The sequence below is a fragment of the Ochotona princeps genome, chromosome 5, assembly GCF_030435755.1.
Source record: "Ochotona princeps isolate mOchPri1 chromosome 5, mOchPri1.hap1, whole genome shotgun sequence".
NCBI lineage: Eukaryota > Metazoa > Chordata > Mammalia > Lagomorpha > Ochotonidae > Ochotona > Ochotona princeps.
In genome coordinates, this window is record NC_080836.1 from 52337204 (window position 1) to 52359599 (window position 22396).

Genomic DNA, 22396 nt, shown 5'->3' on the forward strand with positions numbered 1-22396 from the left:
ATGAAAAGGCATAACACAAAATCAACAATAGAAAGGAAAATAGAAATTTACCATGCCATGAAGTTAAATGACATGGTACTAGATATGACAGTCTCCATTACACAGCTACTATACATCCCCTTAAATGAAGAGGCCCAAAGCAAAATCAACATCCGGGAGAAAAAATAAATTAACAACATCAAGAAGTTAAATAACATGCTATTAAATGACTAACGTGTAGCTGAAGAAATGAAAATCAAGAACCTTCTTGAAGAAAATGATGCCACTGCATGGTCTACGAGTTATTGAATGATTTAATCAGAAGAAAGTGTTTTGAAGAGATGAAACCAACAGAAAACAATAAAATCCATGCGATATAGTTTCCGCTGATCTTTGTTGGTGATGTGTGTCTCCTCCAGACAATAAATAGATGGGTTTTGTTTTTTAATCCAGTCTACTAATCTGTGACTTAATCCAAATGATTATCAAGCTCTCTTCAATTGAACATAAGGAAAAGATCCTTAAATGTGCACGTGAAAAAAATCAATTGACATATAAAGGAACGCCAATTAAACTCACAGGAGATCTCTCACAGGAAACTCTACAAGCAAGAAGAGAATGGAGTGACATATTCCAGATTCTAAAAGAAAAGTTGTCGGCCTAGGATAACATATCCAGCAAAGCTTTCTTTTGTCTTTGAAAAGGAAATAAAATTCTTTCACAGTCAAGAAAAGTTAAAAGAATTTGCCTCTTCCAAACCTGCCCTACCAATGATACTTCAAGATGTTCTCTTGACAGAGAAGAGGAATAGTACCTACCAAAACCAAAGGCAAATGAGAAGAACATCCCAGTAAAATGACAACACAAGACTAAACCAGTGAACAACCCATTCCTAAAATGACAGGACCAAAGTACCACCCATACATATTAAACTCTGAATGTAAATGGCTTAAGCTCAATCAAATGTCATAGATTTGTATTTTGGTTTAACAACTTGACTTTGAAGATAATGAATGACTAACTAGGAATGTATTTCAGTAAGAACATAGAGATAAGTTAATTATACTCAAGATTACGACTTTGGAGGGTAGTTTAAAGTCTGATGAACATGTTTGGAAATTGGTTTTGTGTCTTTGTGATGAGGACTTCATGCCTCTTTATTTTTGATGATAATTACATGGTTGACGGGGTGAGAAGGGTTGAGGATTATAGGGAAAAGTGAGTGAAACCATTGTTTCCAAATTCTTTCTGGGCGAAGCCACATCCGTTCTCCTATATGTCCCAGTACCCAGGGATGGGTGACTGCCACCCAATATCAATCCAGGATCCCGCTGTACAGCATGTTCTCAGGATTCTGACCAGTGGTTTGGATAGTTCTGAAATACCAATGATTTCACAGATTCAAGGGTGAGGCAATCCTCCCAATGTCCATTGGCTGCCATAGTCGACCTCAAGTCTCGATTCAGCCAGATTTTTGCTGTCATTGTTTGCTGGGATAGTTGTCCAGTTTGCTCTGTTCTCCTTCCTCTGCTATGGTTCCAAATGGGCTGTCAAATTCTCCATGTGCAGCAGAGTCTGGGTCTACTGCTATGCCTTTTTCACTCTCAGGCAGGTCCAAGGACCAGGACCAGGTGCCCTAAGCCCTGCCAGATCCCCTCCCCACAGGGCTCATGAACCCAGCACCCACCTAGCATGTGTGCCTCAGGACCCAGGCCAGAAGACCCAAGCCCTGTCCCCGGGCTCATGAACCCAGCACCTACTGCTCAGGCAGGCCAAGAGACCAGGAGGGACAGGCCGCCTGAGCCCCACGGGATCCCCTACCCCCAGGGCTCACTTAACAGGCACTCAACTCGCGGATAGGCCTCAGGACCGAGGCCAGGTGACCAGAGCCCCACCAGATCCCCCGCCCCCAGGGCTCATGAACCCAGCACCATGGAAAGCACACTGGTTCTCCCTTACTGAGTTTGGGATTTCTTGCCAGGTACGGTTGCTTCAGCTTATACTCAAGTATTCCCTTATAAATGTTGGCTGTTTTGACATGGGTTTGCTTAGCTTTACAGATACTGTGATCCGAATCAGGAACCGCCACAATGACGTAATTCCCACAATGGCGCAGGGAGTGGTTGAATACAAGGAGAGCTTCGGGGTGGATCCTGTCACCAGCCAGAATGTTCAGTACTTCTTGGATCGATTCTACATGAGTCGCATTTCAATTAGAATGTTGCTCAATCAGCACTGTAAGTGTCCGGAAGTCGAGAGAAGAAGCCACCTAAAATGTGCTGGTAGAAAACTTCCCTTTCGAGAGAACATTTAGTTTACTCTTTTGCTTGTTAGAAAAAGTAAGGAACTGCCATATAATGGAGATTACATTTTATTGGATGTAAAATACTGTTTATGAAGCAAAAAGTATTTGTTCCATTTCTCTGTACTCTTGAGAAATAGCATTCAAATCTAGAAAAGGTCATTTTAACTTATTTTCTGTTTTTACTTTTTTTAGCTTTATTGTTTGGTGGGAAAGGAAGTCCATCTCACCGAAAACACATCGGAAGCATAAATCCAAACTGCAATGTAGTTGAAGTTATTAAAGGTAAGTACATTTCTCCTGTCAAAATATATACAAAGCTCAAAGCCGTTGAGTGTGGTTCTTGCTGTTAAGGCAACTACCATTTGTAATGTGATAGAAAATGTTAGGAGCAAAAGCTTTTTGCTTTTTTTTTTTCCTAATTTTTTTTTTTTGAGAGGCAGTGTTAGAAAAAGGAGAGAGATTTTCCATCTGCTGGTTTGTTCCCCTGGTCACTCAATGACTGGGGCTGGACCAGGTCACAACCAGAAGCTTCTTCCAGGAGCCCAAGCACTAGGACCATCCTCTGCTGCCTTCCCAGGCCAGTAGCAGGGAGCCGGATTGGAAGTGGAGCAGATGGGACTCAAAACTGATGCCCACATGGGATGCTGGTGATGTAGGGGTTGGCTCTATTCACTGTGCCACAACACTGGCTGCAAATGTGTGGATTTGAAAATAGCTTCATAACATTAATTGTGCCCTATGTAAAGCATGAGTATTTTGTCAGCACAGTTCTCTTTGCTAGGGAAAAATCTTAGGATACTAAAAAGGGCATGTGTCTTACTTTAAAACATTCAAATCCCTACTCCCTACTTTTTTTTTAATTTATTTTTTATTTTAAAGTCAGTTATAGAGACAGGAGGAAAGACAGAGAGGAAGATGTTCCGTCTGCTGACTCCCCAAGGGGCCACAATGGCTGGTGCTGCGCCTATCTGAAGCCAGGAGCTTCTTCCAGGTTTCCCGCATGGGTACAGGGTCCCAAGGTGGTCTTGGGCCGTCCTCAACTGCTTTCCCAGGCCACAAGCAGGGAGCTGGATGGGAAGTGGGGCAGCTGGCGCTCATGTGGGATCCCGGCATGTTCAAAACGAGGATTTTAACCACTAGGCTATCATGCCTGGCCCAACTCCTCACTTTTTTTAATGTTTCTTTTTTATGATTTATGCTTTTGTTTAAGTTTTATTTGTTCATTTTTAAAAAAAGATTTATTTATTTCCACTGGAAAGGCGGATACACAGAGAGGAGGAGAGACAGATCTTCCGTCCGATGGTTCACTCCCCAAGTGAACGCAACAGCCGGAGCTGAGCCAATCTGAAGCCAGGAGCCAGGAGCGAGGAGCTCCTCTGGGTCTCCCTCATGGGTGCAGGGTCCCAAGGCCTGAGACCATCCTCAACTGCTTTCCCAGGCCACAAGCAGGGAGCTGGGTGGGAAGTGGAGCTGCTGGGACTAGAACCAGTGACCATATGGGATCCAGGTGCATGCAAGACGAGGACTTTAACCACTACATGATCGTGCCGGGCCAAGTTTTATTTGTTCATTTGAAAGGCAGAGTGACAAATAAGGGGAAGGGAGAGATAGAGTTATCTTCTACCTGATAGTTCACTCACAGAATGTCTGCAATTAGTAGAGCTGACACTGGGCCAAAACCAGAAGCCATAAACTCCATTTAGTTCTCTCACATGGGTCTTAGGAACCCAAGAACTGGGCCATCCCTTGGCTCAGTAGCAGGAAACTGGATGAAAAGCTGTGGTGGGACTCAATCCCAGGTATTCCAGTGTGGAATGCAGGTGTCCCAAGTGGTAACCTGACCACCTGTGCCGAAGTGCCTGCCTCAGACCTTCCACTCCCCAGCCTTTTAAAATTCCTTTTATTGGGAACAATGACTCATAAACAGTTTGAATCTTTTCACAGCCTTTTTTTTTTTCTGTCTACTTCACACACATATTGGCTTGCAGAGTTGTTGATCTTATTTTGCCTTTTGAAAATTGGATATTGTATGTTTTTCTGCAATTTTGTAGACACCATGTTTTTACATGTGGGTCCACCCAGGGAGCATTTACTTCATCTATCCAAGAGACAGAGGGAATTCCCTGTCATACCCCATCTCACTTCCAAATGCCTGCATTGTGGTGGGAGTAGAATCTAGCCTCCAGGAGGGGTCAATCCAGGCCTCCTGTTTGGGTGACAGGGACCCAACACTTGAGCCATCACCTGCTGCCTTCTAGGGTCGTATTATCAGGAAGCTGAAATCAGAAACTGGAGTTAGGGGGAATCAAACTCTGATACGCTGAAGTGGGATGGTACTGGCATCCTAACTGGTGTTTGAACAGCTAAGCCCAACACCCATCCCCACCTCCAGTTTTCCATAGCTATATGGAGTGTATCAGCATGGATCCATCCTCTTCTCAAGTCACAATCAGGCTGTTTTCAGGTTTTTTTCTATTGTCAGCAGTACTGTAGAGAACAGCCTTAGGTATGTAGTGATTTTTACTAGTATTTTAGAAGACAAGGTTTCTGTAATTGGGAACATCCAGGGGTAGATGTTTGGCCTGACAATTCGGACATTGGTTAAGATACCAGCATCCCATATCTAAGTGGCTAAATTTGAGTTTCCACTCCCCTCCCATTTCCAGCTTCCTGGTAATGCACTCCCTGAGAAGCAGCAGGTGATGGCTCAGATAGTAAGGTCCCTGCCTCCCATGTGGGAGACCTCAGTTTAGTTCTCATGTTCTTGACTGTTGCTGGTCTTTTACTACACCATATTCTGGACCTTTGAGTGGAAGAGCAGTGTAAGAAATTACCCAGTTGAATATAGAATTGCTGGGTGATATTCTAAAGCCATGTTGACTCCCTTGATCTGTGATGATACTAATTAAGAGTCACACATGCAAGTGAACCAGTAGATGGGAGCTCTGTTTCTATCCTTAGCCTCTCAAGCACATAAATAAATGCAGATTTTTAAAAGAAATTGAAATACTCTAATTTCTGATACTTCCAAAGAGATATCAAACAATGGATTAGAATACCTGTTTCTAGGCAAGTGTAAAGCTGCCACCTGTGGTTCAGGCATTCCATATGAACTCTGGTTTGTGTGCCAGTGGCCCTTGCTTCTGACTAGCTCCTTGCTTCTGGCCTGGGATAAGCAGCGGAGAATGAACCTTGTGTTTCGGCCCCTGTCACCCAAGTGGGAGACATGGATAAAACTTGTGGCTTTGGCCTACCTAGCCCTGGCTATTGGGACCATCTGGGGAGTGAGCAAACAGATGGACTATTTCTCCCTCTCTGTCCTTTCCTCTCTAACTCCTTTGAATAAATGAATATTTAAAGAAAAACCTATTTCCTAAGCTTTCTGCAGCTCTGCTTTTCTGCATATTTAATTATATTTTGTTTGTATTTTTCCATAGGGATCTTTAAAAGCTTTTTTTAATAGTTCTATGTCATTCTTCCTTTATGATTATTTGGCTATATTATATTACACTTAGACCTTTCCCAAAGTAAAATTGTTACATATGTTTTCTTTGGTAGGGTTTCAATTTTTTCATGTATTAATACTGTTGACATCTTAATGCATGAAAGAGAAATAAATCTATTTAATGCCTTCTTTTCATTTTGATTCAAACTAGATGGCTATGAAAATGCTAGGCGTCTGTGTGATTTATATTATATTAACTCTCCTGAACTAGAGCTTGAAGAACTGAATGGTAAGCCTGATGTTTTCTTCTCCTCAGTGATTAGTTGTAATTGCCAAGTTAGAGTTGTTTTGGCAGAAGAAGACTCTCATCAGTTTTTTCATGGATTGTGGAAACTGATAGACTGTATATTTCTGTGTGTATACATATTATACACACATATATATATATATATATATATATATATATATAATTTAGTTGGGTTCTTTATGAATAGCATTTTAGCTTTTCCTTTTTTCCCCCCAAGTTTTATTAAAGAGACAGAGGTAGAGATGGAGAGCTCTCATCTGCTGGCTTATTCCCCAGGTGCCCACAGAGTTGGGTCAGGGCTAGAGCCAGAACCAGCAGCTGGGAGTTCAATCCAAATTCCCCATAAGGTGCTAGGAGCTTAGTTATCTGAGCCATCATTGCAGTCTCTGAGAATCTGCATTGCAAGTGAAGTGGAGAACTGCACCTAGCTAATCTCTCTGATGTGGGATGTGATTGTTAGGTAACTTTTTTGCTCACAGAAGAAAAAATTTAAAAACTATTTGAACTGGAGAAAAAACAGTTATTACCTGTGTGCTGGCTCACTCCCAAATTGCACAGCTGCCAGGGTTGAGCACGGCTGAAGCCAGGAATTCAGTCTGATTCTCTCACGTGGGTGGGATGGATCAGCCAGTTTAGCCATCAATTGCTACCTCTCGAGGTGGACATTAGCAGGACGCTGGAGGCAGGAGCAGAGCAGGCGCCAAAACCCAAGCATTCTGATACTGTGTGCAGGTGTTCCAAGAGGTGTCTTAGCTGTTCTACCTGATGCCCGCTCCACCTTGCTTAGTTTTAATTTTTTCGTTAGTCTTAGGGAAAAAAAATGCTAAGAAAAGTTACATTTGACTTTTTTATGTCACTTCAGTGTTATAAGGATTACCCTTTTTTCTGCTTGCTGAGTTGTAATATAACCTTTTGTCGCTAATGAAAAGAAGTAACTAGAAATGTTAAAGATGCTTTGAGCTGTCTTTCTCTCCAGGTTTTTTTTTTTTTGTCCCAAGTGGCATCTTTGTCTTTGGGACAGAGAACATCAATGTATTGGGAGGAGATTGATGAGTCTCACAGTTTGTCCTGGAAGCATGGTAGATTGACAGAAGGAAATAATTTTCCTAAGAAAAATAAGAAGGGCTAAAAATAAAATTAAATAGGCTTCTATGAAGCCATATCCTGGACCTTACAGTGGAAGAGCAATGGAAGAAGTTACTCAGTTGAAAATAGAGTTGCTGGGTGACGTTCTAAAGCCGTGCTGGTCCTCAGTAAGATTCACACATCCAAGTGAGAGTTTGGGAGTTGAGCAGTGTTGGGCAGTTCCCATGTGTACTATCTACGGTCCCAGTAGTGAGTCTTGCTTCTTTGCTGCACGAGAGGTCGGTTTCACGCCCTCCTCTCTGCCCCGAGTAGGAGTGTTGGGACCCCTTGAGAATCTGACGCTGGCTGTGATATTTCATTCAGCTCTTTATGCATAGAAGGTACCTGAGATAAAACAGCATTGTCCATAAGAAAATGCTCAGAAAATGACTTTTTTGGAAAAAGAAATGTATTTTTGTGAATTGGACTGTGAGATACTTTCCTACTTTGAATGTTCTTTAAAAAGATAAACTTTCATGTAGAAAAATGGTGAAATTGTTAACAGGATTGTGAAAAATAAACCCAGGACTCTTGTCACAGATAAATGGTTTTGAGTATGGGGTTCAAACACTAATGGGTGAAGAAACCGCGTGGCAGTTCTCCCCCAAATAATACCGTGCTTCGTAGTGAATGTTTTCTTTTCATCACCACGCAATTTATTCTTAAAAATGCTGTAAGCACATCTTTCTGTTCTTTCATATTTTTCTCTTCTGCTCTGTAGCAAAATCACCAGGACAGCCCATACAAGTGGTTTATGTACCGTCCCACCTCTATCACATGGTGTTTGAACTTTTCAAGGTTTGTAAAATAGTATCACATAACCTTTACCAGTGCTTTCCTGAGGTTAGGAAACTGCTCAGAAAGTCAAATATCCTGCTAGAATCTCCTATTCCTTAAAAGATGCTGTCCACATTACCAGGTATCAGCCTTTGTCAGGGCAGATGGGCAGCTCTGTGTAGTGAGGACTCCAGCTTCGGAGTGCACAAGACCTGGGCTTGAATCCCAGTACTGTCCCCTACTCTCTGAGCCTCTGTTTTCTCTCCTGTAAAACAAAGATTCTTTTTGAAGATTAAGAATGACATCATAAGTATTCAGTGCAGTGGTACACATTGGTGCTCAGTGAGGTTATGTTTTTTATAAAATATTAAGAAGACTAATTTACAGTTTCTAACCTCAAAGAACCACCAGTCTCAGTGATGATTTGTTGTGTTTGTTTTTGTTTTTGTTTTTTAGGGGATGTGGGCAGGAGAAAGTGATGTATGTTATCATAGGTCTTCTGTTATTCTTTGTAACAGATTTTGGAAATGAAACTAAATCCTGCTGATAATTTTGAGTAGTGACTTCTTTGTACCCCCACATCCCAGTGTAGCTTGCCAGGAGGATGGGTGAGGATTAGCACAGGTGCCTATGGAATGGGGGCTTTCAGTCCTCCTCACTTTAGCCTTCCTTCCCCAGCTTCAGACCAGAGCAGAAGAGATGACTTTCCTCCTGATAATGCAACACAGAAATTCCCAAATCAGGAAAGCTCGTTGCCTTGGAGCAGCTGCATTCTAAGATGCTCTGGCTATGAGACAGTAAAAATGTATCCAGCACCTTCTAAAAAATCTTTCCATCAAAGTGGTTAAATAAATAATGATTGGTACTTAAAGAACTAAAGCTAAATGTTTTTGGAAATTCCAGCCACATAGCGATCTGTGCCCTTCAGTGCTTAATGGAACAGTTAGTCCATGTTATGCAAACCATTTCTGTGCTGTCAGTGGCTTTTACCCGGAGCCTCATCTGATAGTGCTTGTGCTGGAGGTGGTGGATCCTCCCCCTCTGGCCTGCTCAGCCCTGACAGTCATCGTAGGGCCCCACTCCCCTGAGGACCACCTCAGGTCCGTTTTGTAGCCACTTCTGGTTTATACCAGCTTTTATTTCCAGGCCAAGTGTAATACTGTTGTCACCTGTTGTGGGCATTGTATCCCCGATATCATGTAGGCTATTGGGATCAAAATAGTTCTATCTCAGTTATTCTTAATTTCTAGTTAGTGGTAAAAGTATCAATTTTTCCATCCTAAAGGAATCATTTGCTGATGCTCCTATACGAAAAAGAATTGTTTTAAGGAATTAAGACAATTAAAATGGTTCTTAAAAATAGAGCTGAAAGTACATTTTCAGAATTAAGTGGTGCCCATTATTTACTAAAATCATTTAGGCTTTTGGACAGAATTTTGTGCTTTAACAGTAGCTAGAAAGAAAGTTTTATAAGTCTGCCTTTAGAATATGAGCAGAATTTAGTAGGAATCTAAAATGTGCGTCAATCCTCCCCCCCATGCTGACTCAGTGTTTCAAAGTGTAAATATGGTTGAAAGAATACAATTCTTTGACAGATCTCCATGACCTGTCAATTTTTAAAGTTTAAGTAGTGTACTTGTTTGTTTTAAAACATTGTTAGTCTCTCCTTTTGAAAATTGTGTTTTTAGTGTAAATCTGCTGTATTTCAGAATGCCATGAGAGCAACCATGGAACACCATGCCGACAAAGGTGTTTACCCTCCTATCCAAGTCCACATCACACTGGGTAATGAGGATTTGACTGTGAAGGTAATTGCTGTTTCTTAAAAATTAATCCACACACGTGGAATAACTATCCATAGGATTTCTAGAAGACACGGTTTACTCTCAAGGAAAAGAAATATTGTCTGTCATAGATAATAAGCACATTGCTTCATTTATCTAGGAAATTTTAGAAGTATACTTTGTTCGTATTTCTATTTTGGTCCCAGGCAGTTCAAATTAAAGTAAATCCTGGAGGCAGTATAGCAGTCATCACTACTGTCCACTTAGATAAGCAAGATCTAAAGTATTTGGAGATGGTTTATAATAACTCATTATAAAGTGTTATTGTTTTTTATTTTGTATGAAAGTTAAGCTGGCAGAGAAGGAGAGCTTCCATCCGCTGGTTCACTCCCCACAGTCTGGATCTCCTGGGTGGGTGGCGGGGATTCAGCACCGTGGGTCACAGATCACGGACTGCATCGTGGAGTGTGCATTAAGCTGCAGCTGGATCAGAAGCAGAGCAAGACCCAGCTCCAAGCACCCTGTAGCTCCCCAGGAGCACTCAACCCACCGTGCCACAACACCTGCCCCTGATTTTTCCTTAATTAATTATTGTTATGAAATGTTTGTTTTTTTATCAAAACCAGTGAACCTCTTATCAAATGCTGTGTGGTAACAAATCTTATCACATCTTTACTTTTAAAAAAGAAAGAAAAAAGTAACTAACTATTTGTCTCATTGTCATTAGTTAGAGTTTCCACAAGGTCACTTAGTCTAGGTTTGTTGAGGGCATTAATCAGATTCTCAGGTGTTGCATGCACTCCCTCTTGATCGTACCGGGCAACTAGGAGCTGGCTAGCTCGCATCTTCATATCTTCACTATCACACTCAATCTGCCTGATTTATGAGTCTTTCATTTCCAGGTTGGGAGCTAGAATCTTCCACTGTTCAGCCAGCTTGCTGACATACATCTCTGCTTGTTCCCCAGTGAAAGGCTTGACCTGTCGAACATCAGGACTTTCATTTTCCTTCAGTAAAGCATCATTATCTTCCTCATCTTCATAATCACCTGTTTTTATTTCTTCAGAAGGAGGTGGCAATTCCTTGGCTAACTTTATCACCATGTTTTCAAGATACTCAGGCAAGCTTTTAAATGCTGGTTGGTTCGCTGGAAGAAGTGAGGGCTTCTCCATGCTAACAGTCTGAGGGCTCTCCAGCCGTAGTATGAATTGTTCATGGCCTTATACTCACTTTCTTTTTTTTTTTTTTAATTATTTATTATTTAACTTCAGTAATTACATTGTATTATGTGACACAATTACATAGATACTTGGGTTCTCCCCACCCCTCCCCAAACCCTCCCACCATGGTGGATTCCTTCACCTAGTTGCATAACCACAGCTCAAGTTCAGTTGAGATTCCCCCATTGCAAGCGTATACCAAACATAGAATCCAGCATCTTATTGTCCAGTCAAGTTCAACGGCTTCTTAGGTATACCCTCTCTGGTCTGAAGACAGAGCCAACAGAGTATCATCCCAGTCACTTTCAACCATATTTTCAGGGTCTGCCTGCTCAGTGGCTTCAAAGAATTCCTCCAGTGATGGCATGTATTCCCTTGTCTCAGATTTACAGGCTTCCGTGTTATGTGGACACAGATTCCAAAGCCTTGTTAACTCTTCATTTCTTGCTGGGTCCTTCCCCTAAGAAGTCCTCTGGGGCTGTTCTCTTCTGAACTACTCTTGTGGGCTTTGTATACGATGTTCTTTCTCTCACAAAACTTGGGCAGGCTTCATTTTTCCATGAGATCTAGTTTTCTTCAGTGTTTAATATATGCTCTACCATCTTTGAAAATCTTTCTCTATCAGGGGGGTTTTCAGAAGTAGCTGGACTTAACTTTATCCTTATTTTCCTATTTGAGACTGAAAGAAAATTCTAAATTTCCATTTTTTTTTCAATTTTTCCATTTTGTTTGGTTTGTTGCACGTTGAACTTGATGGACCGATTTTGTAGTATCTCCAATCCAGAGTGATTGCTCATTAGTTAAAACATAGTTTGAATTCTTGAATTTGACGTGCCCCTTGAGATACTGGAATAAAATGAAATACTGCATCCTGTGTTGATGAAAGTTACTGTCATTCACTTGTAAATCCATCAACTTTTCACTTCTTAAAAATTTTGCTTGGGCCCAGCGCAGTGGCCTAGTGGCTAAAGTCCTCGCCTTGAAAGCACCAGGATCCTATATGGGCACCAGTTCTAATCCTGGCAACTCCACTTCTCATCCAGCTCCCTGCTTGTGGCCTGGGAAAGCAGTTGAGGATGGCCCAAGGCTTTGGGACCCTGCACCCGTGTGGGAGATCTGGAGGAAGCTCCTGGCTTCGGATAGGCGCAGCACTTGCCATTGTGGTCACTTGGGGAGTGAATCATTGGATGGAAGATCTTCCTCTCTGTCTCTCCTCTTCTCTGTATATCTGCCTTTGCAATAAAAATAAATAAATCTTTAAAAAGTTTTTTTTTTTTGCAAAAATATGCATGTTCTCCTGTTTTCAGTCCTTCCATTTTTTTCCTTGAGGCCTGAGTATCATCTAATTTATAACTTTTAAAAACTGTTAAAACGTCTTCAGAATACTCAAGAAAAGTTTTCCATGAAACCTTCTCATAGCATTGCACAGGGTTTCTGAACTAATCCTGAAGTGACCAGAATTTTCGATACAGGTTGTAATCGATTGGGATGGAGCAATTGTTGGCGCTTCATCATCTCCCATTTCACCTTCTTGTACATCCATTCCTTCTGTGTCCTCAATGTGCTTCTGGCCCAGTGTGCTTTCCTGCTCAATGGTATTGAAACCAGTAACATTTTCCAGGTGAAACTGACTCTGCAGGTCAAGACCTGAGAGGAAAAGCCTGGCCAAAAAGAGTTGAATTCGCCCACGGAAGACTTTATTCTGTGATTTAAATAATCATCTTAGGAGATCATTGTATAGATAGTTCTTCCCAGCAGAATAAAATGTATCTGATTTCCAAGTAGCAACAGTTTTTTTCCACAAAAGTGAATATTGTGTCATATTGATCCAAAGGAAGACAATCCAAAACATCTCCCAACAATACAAAAGCTGCAGGTGCAGTGCAAATACCTTCAGTTAGGCCCGCAATAGCAGGAGAAATAATAGCTAAAATGTTTTCACAGAAGCAATGATTTATAATTTTCTTTTTCAAGAACACCTTTGAAAAGCTGGTCAAGGGCACATTTTTTTTTTCCCCATTTTTACTGCCAGGTTACTGGCCAAATGTGGCTTGATGTTTTGTTATTCAAGGCCTGTCTGGTAGATTTCAGGGATAATAAAATCCAGCCTACTTCACAGTGTTCTTCTCATCATTTAAGTGTTTCCGCTACATTCAAACTACCCTTGTTCCACTTGGCAGGAATCAGACAGCAGCTGGTAGGTCACTCTGTGTTGGCCTCTCCCCTCCATAAATCGAGTCTATGCTTCGGGCAAACTGAAGAGCAGCAGCGTCGGAGACGTCTTCCTGGCTGTGGGTGCCCACCGATTTTTCCTTTTTAAACAGTTCATATCAGCCTACTTTGACTTAGTTTCATTTGATTCTTGCAACAGCTACTTGGGAGCACAAATAATGTTTCAGGTCAGGAAAGAAGACACAATGATGACTTGAGTGTCACATGGAATAAATACTGCAGGACATGTAATCTGCTCTTCTCACCCCAGTTTTAGGCCTTTCTGTGTGTGTTGCTAGTTAGCTCAGTTTCTTAAGAGATTCTCTTGAAAAATAATTTAAAGTTCTTCATGAGAGTAATAAATACAGAGTGTAAGAATCAGTTATTTCAGTTCCTAGCCATTGGTGGTTCTCATTGCTCAAGAGATAATTCTTTAGTCATTTCTCCAGGTATCTACTATTATGTGTATTTCTAAATAATATTCTGATATTGCTGTTTCTGAAATTTACATTTTGGACAACAAATGCTAGCTTTCTGTTGTAGTAGCTGAGACCTCGGCACTCTTAACTGCAGCGTATATGCTCCCATCTCCACTTCCACCCTCGCTCGGGATCATGTTCCCTGCACCATTTTCTCACTATTTCAAGTCATATGAAGAATTCTAGATTGAAAATTACCATCTTGCTGGATTTTGAGGTCACCTGCTGTTTCTTTGGGTTAGAGAATATCATTTCATCACCTTGATGTGCATTTTCCCCTCTCCCCGTCCTTGGCAGCCACGGCTGCTTTCTGTGTTTGGATTTTCCCCTCCTGAATAGAACATGCAGTTGGAATTCTTCAGCAGGTGGTCTTTTTGTGACTGGGTCTGCACTTTATTGCCTCGTCTTGAATGAGCACGTTATGTGGATACAGCATGTTTTAGTTGTCCATTCTTCAGTGGGTGCATGGCTGCTTTTTGTTTTTAAGAATAACACTGCTGTAAACATTTGTGTTCAAGTTTTTGTACCAAAATAAGACTCCATTTCTCTTACATATATGAGTATACTTGGGAGCTGAATCAGTGAGTCAAAAGCAACTGTAGTTTCAGTTTCTTTGAATGGCAGAGAGACACAGTGAAAACTCCTACCTGCTTATTTATGCCCACCACTGCTAAGGTAGGTGCAGCCTGAAGCCAGGAACCTGAAACTCAGTTTGTTTCCCATGTGAATGGCATGTGCCTGCTGCCTCCCAGGATGTGCATAAGAGGAAGCTTGAGTTGAGAGTGTAACTGAGGCTTGAACCCAGGTTCTCTCATCTGGGATATGGGTATCTCACATGGTGTTTTAACCGCTAGACCAAACACCTGTTTCAGTCATACTTTTTGAATCTTTCTAAGTCTTGGACGTTTTAAATAATGCAGCAGTGGGATAGGCATCTGGTACAGTAGTTAAGCTGCCATGTGGGAAACCTGCTTCCTGTATGGGAATGTGCAGGTTGAAGTCCTGGATCCCCTCTATTCAGCTCCCTGCTCTGTTTGTCCTTGGCTTACAGCAGTGTGTTCCTGCTCCCCACAGAGGAAACCCAGATGGGATTCATAGCTCCAGACTTTGACTTGGTGAATCCTGGCTGTTGTAGGCGTTTGCAGGGTGAATCAGTGGATACAAGCTCTCCTTCGCTAACTTTCTTTCAAATGACCTTTAAAAAATTAGAGAAAAAAAAACAACTCTGGAAATCCAATACAATCACCACTCAGATTTGTGTGTTCATGTATAGTGTGTGCCTAGTGACTTTAAAACTGGTTATTTATTGCTTCTATTCCTTGTTTTCTGTGGCCACTGAAGTCTCAGGTCTGTTAACTTAGTAGTGGGACTGCTGATGGGACTGAGGTTTGCTAAAGTGCCTGAACCTTGGCTAAGGACTTGCACATGGAAGCATTTAGCACTTGGCCAGGCCAGTGACAGCAGCACACTAACGAGCCCGCTTACCCAAAGCCTGTCAGTGAGAGCTGGGGACGGGGCCTTCTGACATCACCTCTGAGCATGAGCATCGTAGTTCCAAGCATGGCCATGGCCTTCTAGATTCCTTGGATATTACTGAGCTTTGCAAAGGCCCTCTGGCTAACTCCTTGTGTGTTTAGTTGGCTTTAGCTATTTTTACTGCCAGATGCAGCACTCAGATTACTTGGTTGCTGTTCGTTGTTCTTACAATATGTTTCCAGGGATGGGGATGAGGTGCAGGACTTTTTGTCCTGAGGAGCTCAAACGAAGATGATTTCTCAGAGGGCCACTAGGCTGTTGGTTTCGCTGTGAGTGTGATGGTGGGAACAGAAACAGGGCAAGTTACAATTTGACGAAGCTCACACTTCTTGCAGGGGTACAGTTGTTCTTGAGTCAGTGCTCCCCAGTGGCTGTAAGCCTTGGGTTAATTCCAGACTCTGGAAAGTTGATCCTGACATTGGAAGTCCTTTCTCTGTTTTTGCACTCATGTGTGCATGAGTACATGAGTGATAGCACTCATGATATTATTTTTATCTTTTTCCTTCTTTTGGCTCCTTGTATGTGTGGATTTACACTTTTTGTACTAACAATCTTGTTATTTATTTTATTTTTTTTAAATGTGTTTGAAAAATAGAGTGATGGGGGAAGAGAGAGATGTAGAGAGACCTCCACCTAATGACCAGGTAGACTTTGTCCATCTCTTTCGTTGGCAGAAACAGTGGCCTCGCCTGACCAGCCCCACCGATTCTGGTTCTCACTGTTGGATGCTACAGCCCAGCCACACCGGGTCTAGACCCAGACACAGCTGTCATGTGGTTCAGCAGGAGTCAAGACCTAGCCCAGCCAGTTCTACACCCATGCTGGCTCTCATGCATACCAGTGGGTGCTAGAGTCTGGCATGCCCCAGTCCCAGACCACACCTATGCCAAGGGATACGTCAGCTATGTCTAAACTAGACCATTACCCCCATTCTGGCTCTCACATCCACCAGTGGGAACCTAAACCCAGCCAGGGCATCCACTGAGTACCTCAACCAGGCCTGTTCCCAACCACAGCTCTGGTGCATGCCAGTGGAGATGATTTTTCCACAGGAGTGAGAACCCATATTCCCCCACAAATTCTGCTTCCAGTTCTGATTTGCTCATGTGCTGCTCAGTGTCATTTCCCAGCCACACATTACTTACTCACTGTCCTGACTGTGTGGACCACCTGTCACAGTGATGGTCACCTTGATCCAGCCCTACCAGGAGGGCCCCCATTGCAGCCTCAGTATGTGCCTATGAGTGCTATTTGGTGATAGTCAATGCTAACCGCTCCAACTCAGGCCTCCTAGGTGAAGTGGTACTTCAGCTGACCCTAAAAGGCCCTCCCGTTCCCTGCTCCAAACAACTCAGTCGCAGCACCCTTGCTTACCTGCTAGAACAGTGACAATGTCCATGGAAGTCCCTTGGAAGTCATTCATCGCCTGGACATGAACTTTCAGGTTCCTACATGCTCCCACCTGTGCCAAACACAAGACCCCTTAATAGGCCCACATCCCCAAGTCTCCAGAGCTTGTCACCAGGTGGCCAGAGGGCTTTGCCTGGCGCCATTGACACCCTGGCCACCTGACCCAAGATGGCACCAGCCTCATTTAAGCAGCTGGCGGGCTGAAATCCCCAGTCAGGAGGCTCAGCTGTGCTCCCTCCCCCCAGCTGAAACTACATGTGTCTGGTGGGGTGGAAGCTCCCTTTCATGCACCCAGCCTGACCCAAAAGGCGCCAGCCGCATTTAAGTAGCTCTCACACTGAAATTCCTGGGTTAGGGGACTAGTGGAAGCTCCTGTTTGCATTCCCATCTGGTTTTAACTGAAGTGTTTTGAGATTTTAGTGATTGGTTCTACGTCAGTTCTCTAACTCATTGGGCTGGGTCCTCCCTATAGACCTTCCACCAATTTTCCCTGTTTCTTCCTCTTTTTCTGATAGGCCTTCTGGGAGGTTGTGGGCTTCATGAAGTCACCTCTTTTTTTTTTTTTTTTTTTTTTTCTTTCCTTTTTTTGCATGTGTGTGTTTGTGTTTAATCACGCTAATTTTCTATTCTGGGAGATTTCCATTACTTCCAATTGCTAAACCTTCCTACTATTATCTTACTAGGAAATTTCAAAAACTTACGCCTTTTTATTGTATTCTAGCTTTATTTTATCACTCCAAATATATAAATTGTAGTAATTTTAAAAAACAATTTGCTTCTGCTCCATGTACTGTTTCCTCTTTCTTTTTGTCTCTCTCTTGGTTTTCATTTAGAAGGTGAAGCCACAGATAAATAAATGTGGCAGTAACTTCTGTTTGCTCTTAAAATAGTTCAACCATGTGTCAGGTTTTGTGTTTTTTTTTTTTAAATTTTATTTCATTTTATGACACAGTTTCATAGGCTCTGGGATTCTCTCAACCCCTCCCCTTACCCTCCCCCCATGTTGGATTCCTCCACATTGTTGCAGCATTGCAGTTCAAATCCAGTCATGATTCCTTCATTGCAAGCTTGTACCAAGCATAGAGTCCAGCATCTTATTGTCCAGATAAATTCAACAGTTTCTTGGGGAGACCATCTCTGGTCTGAAATCAGAGCTGGCAGAATACCATCCCGTCCAATGAAAAGCCACAACATAACATCAACAATTTAGAACACTGGAATTAATTGACATGGTATTGAGTGACTGATATTTTAGAAAATGCAAGTTCTTAACCATATCCTGTGACTACTTCATTGACATTTCAAGTTTAGTTTATACACAACCGGCTGCTACATACCTTAAAATGGCTATAGGATACTATTCAGCTGTGTCATGTCTATTTTCATTTTTATATTTAGCAGTTTATAGTATTAAAGCATAATTTTTACTGAGTCTGGCGAATTTTAGGGTAGTTCAAACTGGCTTATAACTCTAACAAGGCATATGTCAGCAGTTGAGGCGCAGAACAGTTTTAGGAGGGGTGTGCAGAGAAATCTTCAGTACCTTAGTGAGGAGTAACTAATCTCTGTGTCCTACCTAATAAGGTGTGAGTCCAAGCTGACCATTTCCTGTCTGGTTCTAAGCTTTCCTTATTGGTTTCTGTCTATCTAATCTAATTTTTTTTGGTGGTGGTGGGGTGGCTCCAGAGCGACCCTGATGATCATTGCAAGAGAGGGTGGGAATCCAAAGTTGGAACTAAGTAAGGACCAGAGAAAGCTCCCCTCCCGAGTCCCAAAGGAAGTTTACTGTTCTGTTTCTGAGGTCCACTCAGGGCTCCCGGCTATTGTTCTGATGACATTAGATCCTGTGAGGAAGGATCTGGGTATCTTCCTATCCCATGTGGGAAATCCAAAAGGGAGTGAATGACCTCAGAGTTCTTGGTCTACAAGGGCAGTCCAATTCCCCATAGTCTCCTTGGCAGTTGGGATGTAGTCCTTGGTGCCTGTACTGATAGTCCTTGGTGAGGATCCGGGAGTCTCCAGGGCTAGGATACAAGCCTCCTCTTGTCCTCCTGCTCCACTCTGGGGTCCCCCCATTCTCTGTGCATATGACCTCCTGTTAAGAGGTTGTCAGGATTGCTCGTGATTCCCCTTGTATGTCTTTATCATTTTGCTAATGTCTAATGCTGATTTGAGTCTGTTTTCTGTAAGTTACCTGTTATATTCTTGATTTTTCTTGATTTTTTTTGCTTGTTTATTTAGCCAAGGTGCTAATGTGCCTATTTTTTATTAGTTGCATATCAGTTTCTTATGTATTAAGTTTTACTTAATTCAGAATAAATGGGTCATGTCTTCTGCTCCCACTGCTCCCTGGGCCCAGTCCATGGGTTCTCTGTCTGCTCCTGCCGCTGGGGAGCTGCACTGCAATGAGTCCTTTCTTGCATTTCTGCTGTGTCTTTTTGATGTGCCTTGACACATTGGGTCTGCAGCTGCTTTCTGTTGCCTGAGGCACTCTACCCTTGCATGGAACAAAATGGGGTAAGCTTGTGGGCGTTCAGCAGAGTCCCTCTGAATAGGTGGTGCTTTGGGAGTCTGATACAAAGAAACTTGAGTGACCCAGCAGTTCCACTTGTATCTTTGTATCCCAATAGATTGAAACAGGTGTGTCAGTAAAAACTTGCATTTGAGCCTTCGTCTGAGTGCTGTTCACCATAGTCAAGGGGTGAAAACAACCCAGTGTCCATCAGCTAATGCATGAATAAACTAGACGTAGTGAATCCCTGCAGTGGCGTTCAGACACAAAACAAATGAATGGGCAGAGACTTAGGGACAGAAAGTAGATGTGTGGTTGCTCAGGGGTATCACAGCAAAGGAGCTGCCAGGTGGTTTTGAGGTGATGAAGTTTCTGAAGTTGGCCATGGTGGTAGTTTGCACGTACATGCAACCAGGAGGGCTCATCATGAAGTTCATGGAAAGCATGTATTATGAAAACACTGCATGGGCTTCAAAAATTTTTTGCACAAAAATCTTTCAGTTCCATTTTTTGTGACTTACTGAAAATACCCTCACTTGTGGCTGTTGTTGTGGCATAGAAGATAAAGCTGCTGCCTGATATGCCAGCATTCCATAGAGGCTGCAGATTGGTTACAGGGATTCTAAAGGCATGAGAAAAGCAATGGCCTGAGTGTCTGGGCGCTTGCCATTCACATGGAAGACTCAGATTAAGCTCCTGATTCCTGGCTTTTGCCTGGCCCAGCCCTGGCTGTTGTAACCATCGGGGGAATGAATCAGTGGATGGAAGATCTTTTTCTCTGTGACTCTCCCTTTCTCTTTGTAACTGTGACTTTCAAATAGATTAGTAAATCTTTTTAAAATCCCTCATTCATTAGAAGCCATTTCATGGGGCAGGTATTTGGCACAGTGGTTTAAGGTATAATTTGGAACATACATCTCCTATTTAGTATGTCTGATTTGAAGTCATGACTTCCCTCAATTCTGACTTCTTGCCAGTGTGCATTCTGGAGGTCGTTTGGGTCCCTACCCTCCATGTAGTAGCCCCAAATGGAGTGCCTGACTCCTGGCTTCAGCCTGGCCCGGCTGCGGGTAATTTATGCATTTTGGTAGTGAACCAGCAGGCGAGGTTTCTCTTTCTGTGTGTCAGGATTTGTAAAGTTTTCTAAAATGCGAAAACACTGAATTATATGCTTTAAAATTGTGATTATAGAGCATATAAATTAGATGTCAATAAAGATAAATAAGATAGAGAGGAAGGGTCTTGAACAGAATGTTCCGGAAGCCATGCTAACGCCTGTCTGTGTTGGGCCTTGCTGCCTCCTGTTGCTGTTCCTCCTCACATCCAAGGCCACATGGATGCTGCTTCTCTGGTCATCTCTCTCTGTGTGTCACAGGGTTGTTTTATTGTTCTTCAGTGGAATTTATAATCACCACCACATATCCTTGACTTCCAGAACCACAGCCTAAGTTGTTTTCTTACTCTTATCTTCACATTATTAATGTTTTCATCCCTTATTTTTTTGCTTAAAATCATTTATATGAGTTTTTTTCTTTTCCTGTAGCCCTAGCTACTCTTTCAGAATTTGGTGTATATGCAGTAATATCAATATTATAGCTACATGTTTTTGAAATTTTACTTTTATTTTATTTGAAAGGCAAAGCTATAGAACACATCCTGAAGTCCCACCAACAATGTACAAACGAGTTGCGAATAGAAACACTTCCCTCAAAGGTGTACCTGACCCAACCCTCGAATACGTAAAACTCTAATATGCAGTTCCCTGCTCTGGTTGCACATGCTTCCTGAGGTCCCACCACCAGTGGATAAGCTTGTGCCTAGTCAGTGATACAGTGTGCTCTGGGAAGTGCATGAAGCCACAGCACTGAATTATGTATTAGAATTTTACATATGAGAGATGAAGGTCCGGTACGCCCTCGAGGGAACTGTTTCTGTTTGCACCTTGGACTGTGTGGTGCTAGTTCTCAAAAGCAGTGCTTTCCCACTGGCAATTACCCTGTGGTGCTGGGTGTATGCAGTGTTGTTTTGTGGTCCGTGAAACTCGGTTGCAAAGCATGACCCTGTCTTGTCTTAGATGAGTGACCGAGGAGGTGGCGTTCCTCTGAGGAAAATCGACAGACTCTTTAACTACATGTACTCAACTGCACCCCGGCCTCGAGTAGAGACTTCCCGCGCAGCACCCCTGGTATGTGACCCAGAAATAATGAATCGTCCTTTTGTGAATTGCCACATGTCAGCTAAGCCTTTGTGTGGGGTACTCCAACCAGAAGGGGGGACGCCACAGGAGACACTTCCCCTTTGTGTTTCCGCAGCTTTAGGATAATTCTTTGTGATTGAAATGGGCACAAGGTAGAGATGATAGTTTTGGAGTTCTTGCTGCCAGCTTGATAGTAGGAGTGTGGTTTCCCTGTTACACCATATTGTGATGGAGTGTTTCTGTTGTGAAAGAAGAACTGCAGGTCCTACTTGTATGTGGTAAGCACCAATTTAACCTTGCTGTAGACATTTTACCTTGGATAATTGTAATCAGATTTCATGCTCTGTAGATTTAGCAGTGAGACTCAAGTTCTGATCTACTTCATCAGCAGTCTGAAATAAGCACAAATTATCACTGCTTTGATGGTGTTTTTATTGGATGGATCCATTCTAGACCTTCCTAGAGAGTCATTGTCCTTTTTTGTAAAAGGTGTTTAAAAATTTCGGGGGAGCAAACAGAGGTCTCCCATGTACTGTTTTTTTTTTTTCCCCAAATGTCCATAATGGCCAGGAATGGGCCAGGACCCGATGTAAGAACTGGGAATTCTGCCCAGGAGTCTCCCATGGGAGTGGAAACCTAGTCACTGTAGCCCTCACCTGCTGGCTTTTGGGATCTGTGTTGGGGGAAGGCTGGAGCCAGAAATCACGCCCAGGCACCAAGGCATCTCGGCTGCTGGGCCAGATACCTATGCTAGAAGGCCTTTATCATTCTTGGACACAGCAGAACCACAGTTCATTTCTCACCAGACTTTTGGAAAGACTGCTCTACTGTTGGGTGTGCTTCTCCAACTGATAGACAACTACCGTGTGTGCAGGGGCAGATGATGAATGATAGAAATCGACATCTTCTTACAGTTCTAACCTAACTTGGGAGAGGAAAGGGGGTTGCTGCTTTTGTAGTAAATAAACTTTGCAGAACTTTGTGGAGCACAGCCTGTATTTGTTATTTTATATAATACAGATTTTTTTTTTTAAATAGGCTTGACATGGATAGGGTTTCCTATACATCTTAGGCAACCTTAACTTAGCAAGAATAAATTTATTGCTAAG

The 22396-nt window shown here is 42.5% G+C and overlaps 1 protein-coding gene and 1 pseudogene across 1 annotated transcript in view; one reads left to right on the plus strand and one right to left on the minus strand.

Moving 5' to 3' along the window:
* Window positions 1-22396, plus strand: part of PDK1 (pyruvate dehydrogenase kinase 1) — a 34491-nt gene that overhangs the window by 7999 nt on the left and 4096 nt on the right. Inside the window, exons 4-9 of the mRNA XM_004577057.3 lie at window positions 2032-2216; window positions 2477-2566; window positions 5941-6018; window positions 7883-7959; window positions 9648-9746; window positions 21165-21275. Of these exons, the coding sequence (XP_004577114.2) occupies window positions 2032-2216; window positions 2477-2566; window positions 5941-6018; window positions 7883-7959; window positions 9648-9746; window positions 21165-21275 (640 nt within the window). The remainder of the gene's footprint in view (window positions 1-2031; window positions 2217-2476; window positions 2567-5940; window positions 6019-7882; window positions 7960-9647; window positions 9747-21164; window positions 21276-22396) is intronic.
* On the minus strand, window positions 10424-12923 carry LOC105941860 (THO complex subunit 1-like; annotated as a pseudogene).